At 50.5% G+C, this 11458-nt stretch overlaps 2 protein-coding genes across 2 annotated transcripts; one reads left to right on the plus strand and one right to left on the minus strand.

Annotated features, from left to right (window-relative positions):
* Window positions 1-3246: 3246 nt before the first annotated feature.
* Window positions 3247-6264, plus strand: LOC308112688 (tubulin beta-1 chain). The gene is made up of 4 exons (XM_080468401.1): window positions 3247-3813; window positions 4626-4734; window positions 4815-4925; window positions 5004-6264. The coding sequence occupies exons 1-4, from the start codon at window positions 3757-3759 to the stop codon at window positions 6062-6064; spliced, it is 1338 nt and encodes a 445-aa protein (XP_080324527.1). The 5' UTR covers window positions 3247-3756; the 3' UTR covers window positions 6065-6264.
* Window positions 6265-6267: 3 nt separating this feature from the next.
* Window positions 6268-9416, minus strand: bcl2l16 (BCL2 like 16). The gene is made up of 4 exons (XM_080468402.1): window positions 9372-9416; window positions 8063-8796; window positions 6385-6942; window positions 6268-6323 (listed from the first exon to the last, which is right to left on the minus strand). Exons 2-3 carry the CDS (start codon window positions 8567-8569, stop codon window positions 6814-6816), a joined length of 636 nt encoding a protein of 211 aa, XP_080324528.1. The 5' UTR covers window positions 8570-8796; window positions 9372-9416; the 3' UTR covers window positions 6268-6323; window positions 6385-6813.
* Between the last annotated feature and the right edge of the window lie 2042 nt (window positions 9417-11458).

The following is an 11458-nucleotide window of genomic DNA, read 5'->3' on the forward strand; positions in this document are numbered from 1 at the left end:
ATACGTAATAATGGTGGAATACGTAATAATGGTGGAATATGTAATAATGCTGGAATACGTAATAATGGTGGAATACGTAATACGTAATAATGGTGGAATACGTAATAATGGTGGAATACGTAATACGTAATAATGGTGGAATACGTAATAATGGTGGAATACGTAATAATGGTGGAATACGTAATACGTAATAATGGTGGAATACGTAATAATGGTGGAATACGTAATACGTAATAATGGTGGAATACGTAATAATGGTGGAATACGTAATACGTAATAATGGTGGAATATGTAATAATGGTGGAATACGTAATAATGGTGGAATACGTAATAATGGTGGAATACGTAATAATGGTGGAATATGAAATATGGTAAATGGACTATAGCGCTGTTTAGCTGACAACAGCCCCAAAGCTTTACATAGCTCATCACATTCACCCGTTCACACACCATTGGAGGCTGCAGCCCTGTTACTGCAATGGGGGCGGTTTTAGGGGTTCAGTGTCTTGCCCAAGGACACTTCAGCACGTAGGCAGGCTGAGATAGGAATTTAACCTGCAACCTTCAGGTTGGGAGACGACCGCTCTACCAACCGAGCTATGCCGCCCCAACCAATATGGTGGAATATGAAATAATGGTGGAATATGTAATAATGGTGGAATATGTAATAATAGTGGAATATGTAATAATAGTGGAATATGTAATAATGGCAGAATATGAAATATGACAGAATATGTAATGATGGTGGAATATATAATAATGGCGAAAAAATTATGGAATATGTAATAATGGTGGAATATGTAATAATAGTTTCCATGGAGACAGAGTAAAAGCATTTTCAACAAATTAGATTTTTCCACGGTGTCACAGAGACGAAGTAGATTCTAAACTTTGTGTTTTTCCTTCTGAATCCAGTAACTTACATTTTTTACTTCTTTTTTTTTCTTACCTTTTATATTTTTCCTGTGGCACTTTGAGATTGTTCTAAATATAATATGTGATATAAATAAAATGTATTCATACTCATTATAGATACAATCGGGCAAGTATCATGTGATGTCATCCGTCACATGATACTCGCAGGTAGATGAGAGGTAGAGGGTTATTTATGATTATTTAGAATTTGTCATAGAACAACAAAAGTACGACAGACTGCAAATTCTATTCTGAAAGGAATATACACTCTGGGTTCCCTTCGATGATGTTCCATAACGATCCGTAACGTTCCGTAACAATCCCAAAGCTATCTCCACCCCTGCTGCCCGGCGTCCTCCACCTTTCCTAAAGCAGTTCATGTTTCACTCCAGGGGTTCTGAGCCTCTGGCTCTTTAATTGCTTTTAAATTGTGATTGTTCAGCCGGGGAGACGAGAACCCAGGAGCTCTGGAGCAGGAGCAGTCGGTGTGTGCGTAGAGGGGCAGATGAGGATTTTTACGTCACGCATCCTCTGAGAACAGGCAGCCACAAGGAGCACGAGAGGTTCCTTTAGCTTCTAGAGTGAAGCCATTAGAGCAGTTTACAGTGTGGGGGTCCCCTCCCCCCCCCCCCCAAGACACAAGAGCAAAGTGAGCGCTGCACAGCGGTGGAGCAGGACGGCCTGCGTTTCTCCCTATCCTGACTCATCCTGTCTCATAACTCTGTCATGAAGCACAGAGGAGGCCTTTGTGTGTCACGTTACAATGCTTGGTAGACAGCAGGACCTACATTCCCCCGGAGGACCACACCACGTATAAAGGACCCGGGCGGGGGGAGAACACAAAGTAGAGGCGTTTGGACTGAATGCACAAGTTCACAACCGGGGATAATCTACATAAAAATGTACGCCTCGCTTCTCACTGCAGTGGAAGCTTCTGTAAAGATTGGGGGGGGGGATGCTGGGAGGTACTGCAAGGCCTGCTGGGAAAACTAATCATCACGGCGACAACCACCTGGGAATGAGGTTTCACCCCCTCCTGGCCCAGGCCGGGGCATTACAGCCGGCGTCACGGCCACATTCTCCATCGGCATTCAGATTAACGATCAATAAGTCCTCGTTCCGACACCAGTTTAGGCTTCAGTCTGGCGCCGGCGCTCAGGTTGAATCTTTCCCTTCAGTTTCACCCTGAGTCAGCAACATGGCCGCTCTGGGTGGATAAACTGTGTGACAGGTTGAAAACCCCCGGGCAGACGGAAGCTCTGTGCTGAAAAGAGCATGCAGCTGGTTTCAGAGGTGAAGCAGACGAGCCGCCGCCACATCACCAGGAGTCAATACTGGGCAGTGATGGGTGGAGGAGCCTGCAGTACTCTGTCCTACCAGCAGGGCTTTGAATCCCTCCTCACGGTCTGCCTGGCTCTGCTGTTCTCTCCTTCTAGCCTCCAATCGGAACAGCAGGACGCCTCCACCAGAGACTGGTTCTGCAGGTTCCTCCTCCTCTGAGTCTGGTTCTGCATGTTCCTCCTCCTCCTCCGAAATCTGGTTCTGCAGGTTCCTCCTCCTCCTGAGTCTGGTTGCACAGGTTCCTCTGAGTCTGGTTCTGCATGTTCCTCCTCCTCCTGAGCCTGGTTCTGCAGGTTTCACCTCTGAGCCTGGTTATGCAGGTTCCTCCTCATCTGAGGAGGTTCCTCCTCCTCTGAGCCTGGTCATGCAGGTTTCTCCTCTGAGCCTGGTTATGCAGGTTCCTCCTCCTCCTGGGCCTGGTTCTGCAGGTTCCTCCTCCTCCTGAGGCTGGTCATGCAGGTTCCTCCTCCTCTGAGCCTGGTTCTGCAGGTTCCTCCTCCTCCGAGCCTGGTCATGCAGGTTCCTCCTCCTCCTGAGCCTGGTTCTGCAGGTTCCTCCTCCTCCGGGCCTGGTCATGCAGGTTCCTCCTCCTCCTGAGCCTGGTTCTGCAGGTTCCTCCTCCTCTGATCCTGGTCATGCAGGTTCCTCCTCCTCCTCAGGCTGGTTCTGCAGGTTCCTCCTCCTCCTCTGAGCCTGGTCATGCAGGTTTCTTCAGCATCAGAATTAAAAGAATGTTGTCCTTTCTTCCTGCTCGTCCAGGCCCCTGTTGTAGTTGATGCTTCAGAAATAAGATCGAATTGAATTAATGCTTCTCAATATTCAACATTACATCACAAGCTTTTATTCATAAGAAAGAAATCAGCTTTTCTAACCGCACACGAGGAGAGGGGGCTAATGAGTGTGGAATGAGCTGCTGGGATTAAGATTCCAGTGAGACACATGACTGTAAATCAGAGCTGAGGCCTTTCCAGCAGCTTCCAGGGAGAACCCCCCCTCAACCCGACCATTGTGTCCCGTTAGTCAGCCACGTGGACCGGGATTACCGGCACCGCCGCTCCCGACGCTTTGCGGAGAGCACGAATTAAGCGATTCACACGGAACGAGGAGGAAACGTTCGTTTCGCCATGTGTGTGTGTAACGTGTGGTGAAACGGTTCAGGAGGGGCGCCGCAACATGAAGCCTCTTGTGAGTGTCGCATTTTTCCCTCCGCCATCACGAGGGAAGTAGGCCAACGTCTGCAGATTAGACGTGAGTCACGCGTTGGAGACGAAAAATGATCGACGCATCGATTCAGCCAATGGACGGCAAGCGTTTGTGCGTGCGATTGGTTTAAATTCGCGTCAGTCACCACCGCTTGCACTCACTGGCCAATCATCGTGTGAGAAGGGACCCGGTGGGCGGGGCGGCCTCGCAGAATAAATACCGGAGTTGCGCGTTTGAGTCACCACTTCCAGAAAGCCAAAGTCGTGTTGTTGCAGTGAAATCTGACCTCCAGCAAATATGAGGGAAATCGTGCATCTTCAGGCCGGCCAGTGCGGCAACCAGATCGGAGCTAAGGTCAGTAAAACCCCCGCTCCTCTGTGAGGCGGCGGCTTGGACCGTTTTCATTGAGAAACGTCGAGTACTTTGCGGCTAATGCCGGCCTTTGTGCGCGGAGGAAACCACACCCTGAGACTTTCAACGTGTCCTACTTTGAAATGTTTCCCGCTGACGCTTAACTCCAGCTAATATCAGCGCCTGAACGCTTTTATAAAGAGAATATATCTTCGTTCGTTCGGATTTATATGACGTAAAACGATCATTTTAACGTTATTAGGGTCGTTAGCGTTGCACACCCCATTGGCGTGTGATGACTAAGTGCTTTGGTATTTTTTTTTACAGTAATCTGGAACAAGTGTGTATTTATTTTAGCAGGATTTGGCTTTTTTAGTAAAATCGCCATTTCTCTCCCCTGCGGAAGATTTACCGCAATGCGAAAAAAGGAAGTATCGGCACTGAAAGGCTTCTTCTCGATTTAGTTTAAATTAAATACGCGATGTGGGCTGTAATATGGTTTTCAACGCGTTTAAACGCTTTTTAAAAATGTTTTTTTTAGCATTTAAAGGTTTTTTTCACAGCGCGGCCTACTGATTGAACCGCGCCCGGCTTCTGCCCGGAGAGAGCGGTTAGTGACGTAGCAAATTCATATCCCGGACAGCCAATGGGGCGGCGGGGTGCGCGCGCCTAACCCCCGACGGCGGGAATTACGACTCCATTGTTGAATAACGTCTCGTTAAGCACCAATCTGCTGGATATAACCGAGAAATTATAAACTATGTTTTGTGTGCGTATACATTTTATTTGAGACCATGTGTTTACTCTATTTTCAGTTCTGGGAGGTTATCAGTGACGAGCATGGCATTGACCCAACTGGTACCTACCATGGAGACAGCGACCTGCAGCTGGACAGGATCAATGTCTACTACAATGAGGCCTCAGGTAATTGATTTAACACCCGGTGAATCACTGATTTTTATTCCTTTGATCTTGCCTCACTTTTCACTTTCCTCTTTAATCAGGTGGTAAATATGTGCCCCGTGCCGTGCTTGTGGACCTGGAGCCAGGTACCATGGACTCTGTGAGGTCTGGTCCTTTTGGCCAAGTCTTCAGGCCTGACAACTTTGTCTTTGGTGAGTAATTGGGTGTTTTTTATATTTTTAAAATTTTCCAAAGTTTCTGTGTATTCAGCTTTTCTTTCTGTTCGACAGGCCAGAGTGGTGCTGGGAACAACTGGGCCAAAGGTCACTACACCGAGGGTGCAGAGCTGGTGGACTCTGTCCTGGATGTGGTCAGGAAGGAGGCGGAAAGCTGTGACTGCCTGCAGGGCTTCCAGCTCACACATTCCCTGGGTGGCGGCACAGGCTCTGGTATGGGCACCCTGCTCATCAGCAAGATCCGCGAAGAGTACCCCGACCGCATCATGAACACCTTCAGCGTGGTGCCGTCCCCCAAGGTGTCCGACACAGTGGTAGAGCCCTACAACGCCACGCTGTCCGTCCACCAGCTGGTGGAGAACACAGACGAGACCTACTGCATCGACAACGAGGCGCTCTACGACATCTGCTTCCGCACCCTCAAACTCACTACCCCCTCGTACGGTGACCTCAACCACCTGGTGTCTGCCACCATGAGCGGCGTCACCACCTGCCTCAGGTTCCCCGGACAGCTCAACGCCGACCTGCGCAAGCTGGCCGTCAACATGGTGCCCTTCCCCCGCCTGCACTTCTTCATGCCCGGCTTCGCCCCGCTCACCAGCAGAGGCAGCCAACAGTACCGGTCGCTCACCGTGCCAGAGCTCACACAGCAGATGTTCGACGCCAAGAACATGATGGCTGCCTGCGACCCCCGCCACGGCCGCTACCTGACCGTGGCCGCCATCTTCCGTGGTCGCATGTCCATGAAGGAGGTGGACGAGCAGATGCTGAACGTACAGAACAAGAACAGCAGCTACTTCGTAGAATGGATCCCCAACAACGTGAAGACGGCCGTGTGCGACATTCCCCCCCGGGGCCTCAAGATGGCCGCCACCTTCATCGGAAACAGCACGGCCATCCAGGAGCTGTTCAAGCGAATCTCAGAGCAGTTCACTGCCATGTTCCGGCGCAAGGCCTTCCTCCACTGGTACACCGGCGAGGGCATGGATGAGATGGAGTTCACCGAGGCAGAGAGCAACATGAACGACCTGGTGTCCGAGTACCAGCAGTACCAGGACGCCACGGCCGAGGAGGAGGGCGAGTTTGAGGAGGAGGGCGAGGAGGAGCTGGCCTGAGTCTGATGGCAATCCTCCTGACGTTATGTAACTGTTCTGAAGGCCACGTTCCACTGTCTGAGGCCTCCTTCTGCTGTTCTACACTTTGTTCCTGTTCTCCCTCGTCTTCGTCACCGGCCTCATGTCGCTGTTCTAAACTTTGTTCACGTGTCTTTTTGAAGTTTCTGTTTATTTGTTTTGAATAAAAGTTCTGCAGCTGAGCTCATGTTTGTCTTAATCTTTATTTAGTTTGAAATGAAGTAGAACCAACGCCATGTTACTGGAACACTAGTGCAGGGTTTTATTTAGTTTGAAATGAAGTAGAACCAACGCCATGTTACTGGAACACTAGTGCAGGGTTCTAAATAAAGAACCAGGGTTATTTTCAGGTCTGATCATGGGCTCCATAAAAATCGGGGATACGTTTAAAGGTTGAAGTTGTAAAGTTGTAAATCTAATCCTTATGTTGGCTTGTAATTTGAATATATAGTTTATATCTTTAGAAGCTGCTCGAGCCTCACGAACTGCTTCTTGGCTCCAGATCAACCTGCTGTGAGGAAAAGTTTCAGGAATAACAAGGTTCTGCTGTAATGAAACGGAACCATAAACAGTTCAGTGAAGGCTTAATCCTCTCACTGAGCACAGATTAGTTTATAATCCCAGATCGAAGTTGAATTCACGGCAGATCTTGGCGTCACGTGACCACCGGTTCCTCCATTCATTCACAGTGGAGGCAGTGTGTTTGGATCTCCAGCAGGGGGCAGTGTTTGCTAACACGTCCTCCTCCACAGGCAGTAGGTGAGGATGGTGACGGTCAGTCCCAGCAGCGTCCAGCAGCACGCCCTCTTCACCTGGACCTCCAGGTCCGGCTTCGCCCCGAACCGAGACACGAACCCGTCCTGTGGAGAACGAACCAGGTGAAGGTCAGAACCCGCACGCCTCCTGCTCAGTGGCACCGAACGAAATACCGAGCCGGGCTGTCTGGATCCATCCTGTGGCAGCAGAAATGGAGGAGTAACGTTTCAGTGGTGAGGGTTTGCACGTGACGTCACAGGTCTAGCGATACTACTAGGTCCGCCATGTTGGACGTCCCGTGAATGTAAACAACACCAGACTGTCACTTTAGGCTTCATTTGATTGATTGAATGATGATTGAAGAGGGGCGTCTTTAGTGTAGCTGCAGGAACAGGCTGGAACCTGCAGGAACACCTGCAGTAACAGGCTAGAAATCTGCAGTAATACTGGCACTAACACCTGCAGTAACAGGCAGGAAACGTGTCCATACGTCTGATTTGATCGTTTCCCTGCTGATCCTGAGAGAAGGAGAGATGAATTCAGCGGTGAGGACGAAGGTTGCATGGATGAAACTCATTTCATATCAGGTTGGTAGTTTAATTCTGGGTCTCAAGGCCGTAGTGGGGAGACTAACTTCTGTCCTCCCAAACTGATCAAACGAAATGATTGCACTTGCTTGTACAGGTTGTTTTGCAGGGAAAGAAAAAAGAGGAAATGGGCAAAAAATAATGTTTGAAAGAAAGTTGTATTTGCGTAAACTGCTTCCTACTGCATAGGAAATTCACAGCGGCTCTAAACAGCAAAATATCTAAAGTGGCCAAAAGAGGCCAGATGAATAAAAAGACTAAAGTAGGAAGAGCCGTGATAAAAAAAGACACAAAATGTAAACATTCGATGAAATATATCTAAACGCTTTGACACTTGGATGTAACTTTGCTTTTTGTACGTTGCTATAGCAACTCTTTAGTTGTTTCTTTCCTTTATTTCCGATAATGACTCTTTATTGGGGGGAATCGTGAAAACGGCTGTTTGGTTTGAAGGTGGCAGAGTCCGAGGGGCAACTGGAAGATCTGTGGGGCAACTTTGAGGGACTGGAGGGCAAATTCTGTCCAAGTCCAGGCTGAGACCTCCACTCACGGTAGTTTGAGTCGGTTTGTGACCAAGAGTGAACACGGCGGGGTTTGTCTAGTGGGAGTGTGACGCAGAGTGTCGGCGCTCACTCACCCATCCTCCCTTGTCCCGGATCTCGGGGCAGACCACCCTCTCCACGTAGCCCCCGACGCACTCCTTCAGCTGGGGCAGGACGGCCAACATGCCCCTCTGGTGGCAGTGCAGCGCCATCTGCCCGGCCAGCACGTACACGGACAGCACGGCGCTCCAGGCCAGGTCCCTGCGACGCCCCCCGGGGACAGTTGGGAAGAAGTGCTGGTCCAGGATGCCCAGCAGCACGGGGCAGGCCGAGCTCTCGGTCACGTCCTGGAAGACGCGAGGCCAGCGGCGGAAGAAGATGGGGAAGCGGGTGAGGAGCTCGTCCCCGGCGTGCCTCAGGGCGGCGGCGCAGGCCGAGGGGGCAGCTCCCATGCTTCCGTCCGGCCCCCCCGTGGTCACATAGTCGATGTAGTCGTGGGCCATGAGGAAGGCCTCTGTCACCAGCGGGTCGGGGCTGTTCAGGCCCAGCGTGGCCTCGGGCTCCTGCAGCGGACTCATGGTCGCCTCCCACTCTGTTCTCATGAGGCCTCACATGGCGGCTCCTGGCCACATGGGGGCTCCACTACCGAGGGGACGTTTGCAAACGAGTCCGTCCTCTCGCGGGTCTTTTTGCTGGACGATGACAATCGGTTCGCAGTTGGGAGTCTGTTCCTGAAACTTGCCCCACTTACTTCACGTCACCTGTGCGCCCGATGAGTCGGAGGTTTCCTCGCTCCGTTCAGCTGAACGCTGCTCGCTGGGGGGAGCACCTGTTAGCGACCAGAACAAACCAAACAAGGAGTCAAGGGAAACGTAGCAGCATCCTCATGCACGTTAAGGTCTGAACCCTTACCCCCTCCCTGAACCCTTACCCCCTCCCTGAACCAAGGTCTGAATCCCAAATTTAATTGTCTTGATTCAGCTTGAAAACACAAGGCAACTGACATTCTAACCAGTATTTCAGAATATTTCCCACCGGTAGAGTTTGTATTGGTGGGATGTGTTGGTGTGTGATTCTGATCTGTATCGTATCTTAGAGCTACAAGTGAAAACGAGTTACCGTGGCCGACTTCTAAAGAAATGAACAACTCTACCAGTGAGCCGGTCGTTAGAACGGCTCCTCAACATCAGGCTTCCTTCAAAGAGTCATAAATCACATCATTACTCTCGACCGCGCCAGGCCGCCCGCCGCCAGGCCGCCCGCCGCCAGGCCGCCCGCCGCCAGGCCGCCCGCCGTCAGGCCGCCCGCCGCCAGGCCGCCAGGCCGCCGGGAAATGTCACAGTCGGCACGGAGAAGAAACAAACGCAGTGCTGCAGTGTGATATGAAGAAATTAAGCAACTCACGTCGTTGGGTGAAGGCAGGTTGGTGGAGTGTGTGTGTGTGAGTGTGTGTGGGGGGGGGGGGGGGGGGGGGGGGGGGGGTCACCAGTCCCCCAGTCCCCTTCACTCCTAAATATAGAGCACTTGTTGTAAACTGACACTGAGCCTCATGTGTGAAGCTGTCCTGACACACAACAGCAGCCCAGGCTAAATAAAGAGGACAGAGAAGCTACACACAACTGCTGGTTTACATGATAGAACTAGAGCTACACTCGGTAGAGCGCAGAGCTCACTGTGAAACACTGAGCATGGAGTGTCTCCATGGCAACAGAGGCTGATCTCCTTTGATCTCCATGAGGAGCCTCTCAGCCATTTTACATTGGACATTTTTTTGCCGTTTTTCAGGATTTATTCAGAAACGTTTAGCCGTTAACGTCACAAAATCTAATGAATTGGTCCTTGGATCCTGATAAATCATCCCTGAAGATTTCATGTAATTTGGATGAAGAGTTAGGACACCAATAAATAAAGAAACACGCATATGAAAACGTAACCCTCTTGGTTAACTTCGTTGGCAAAGGTAAAAATCAAAGTGTGCGTGTGTGTGTGTGCGTGCGTGCGTGCGTGCGTGCGTGCGTGTGTGTGTGTGCGTGCGTGCGTGCGTGCGTGCGTGCGTGCGTGCGTGCGTGCGTGTGTGTGCGTGCGTGCGTGCGTGAAAAACAAAAAATGTCTACAAGAGATCCCTTAGAACAGTGCCGCTCCTGTCTCACCACATGGGAGCACTAATGTATCACCAGAGGCTGTGTGTGTGTGTGTGTGTGTGTGTGTGTGTGTGTGTGTGTGTGTGTGTGTGTGTGTGTGTGTGTGTGTGGTGTGTGTGTGTGTGTGTGTGTGTGTGTGTGTGGCCTCACATGGAATTGAACCGCTCTGGTTTATGTTTGAACTTGTAACCACTTGTTTATATTGAACTTATTGAACTTCACAATCGAAGCTTTTTGCAGCGTCGAGCCACCCCCCCCCCCCCCCCCCCCCCCCCCGATTGAATCTAAACATGTGTGTAAATGGGCCTCGTACAAATCCGATTTCAGTGAACGTGTCTAGCTTGTGGCCGATTCGCCGCTCCACCATGTTGACATCGTCCCTGAAGTGTTTTGATGCTTTTATAGAGCGGCTTAATGCGCCACATGGGGATCAATCAAACGCTCCACGTATGGCGTTTACGTTGGTTGTTAATAAACTGATTTATGGCGTCGCAGAGACGTGATCAAGTGCTGCCATTAGCGACTCTGTGTTCTCCGGCCATCTGGCGCAGCGAGCGCCGCGGCGTGCACGATGAATGTGCATGGGAGAGGAGATAAGGCTAATCATCCAGAAATAACCTCAACCACACAGACACACACACACACACACACACACACACACACACACACACACACACACACACGTAAAATGGCCACCCAGTCGCTCCTCCTGGCCGCTCCAGAAGTGCAGGAAGTGACACGGACGATGGAGGCTCCTGTCAGGCCTCTCAGATGCTGGTGTGGTAACGTCTGATGCTTCCTGTCTCCTGCAAAGAGGTGTGTGTGTGTGTGTGTGTGTGTGTGTGTGTGTGTGTGTGTGTGTGTGTGTGTGTGTGTGTGTGTGTGTGTGTGTGTGTGTGTGTGTGTGTGTACCACAGTGCTGAGGGTTGTTTGGAGCGCTGCAGGTACGACCTGAAGCTGTTACCTGCTGGTATGAAATATGAAGTAATGACTTGCTGGTTCTGCAGGTCTACCTCACCGTGGTTCTGGTTCTGCAGGTCTACGTCACCGTGGTTCTGGTTCTGCAGGTTTACGTCACCGTGGTTCTGGTTCTGCAGGTCTACGTCACCATGGGTCTGGTTAGAATTTGTACTGCAAACGCAGCGATACCACTTCTTAAAAGTGCGAGTACGAACCTCGAGCTACTTGCCGAGAACAGATATTGAGTACCTCTGTTAAAAGTGTAATTCATACTCCATATGCAAATGAGACACAGAGGCTCTACGTCACCATGAACCTCCTCCACCTCTTCTTTATTGACACTACGTCACCTCCACCAGCCTCACAGTCTACACTAGCATAGAAGAGCAG

Source organism: Lipophrys pholis (assembly GCF_963383615.2).
Source record: "Lipophrys pholis genome assembly, chromosome: 7".
Taxonomy (NCBI): domain Eukaryota; kingdom Metazoa; phylum Chordata; class Actinopteri; order Blenniiformes; family Blenniidae; genus Lipophrys; species Lipophrys pholis.

Excerpts from the sequence above, each read along its gene's own strand:
- bcl2l16 (XM_080468402.1), bottom strand. The coding sequence starts at position 8,569 with ATGAGAACAGAGTGGGAGGCGACCATGAGTCCGCTGCAGGAGCCCGAG. Across the intron at positions 6,943-8,062 it reads TCCGGGACAAGGGAGGATGG|GACGGGTTCGTGTCTCGGTT; the intron begins GTGAGTGAGCGC and ends CGTTCTCCACAG.
- LOC308112688 (XM_080468401.1), top strand. The coding sequence starts at position 3,757 with ATGAGGGAAATCGTGCATCTTCAGGCCGGCCAGTGCGGCAACCAGATC. Across the intron at positions 4,735-4,814 it reads CTACTACAATGAGGCCTCAG|GTGGTAAATATGTGCCCCGT; the intron begins GTAATTGATTTA and ends CTCTTTAATCAG. Across the intron at positions 4,926-5,003 it reads GCCTGACAACTTTGTCTTTG|GCCAGAGTGGTGCTGGGAAC; the intron begins GTGAGTAATTGG and ends TCTGTTCGACAG.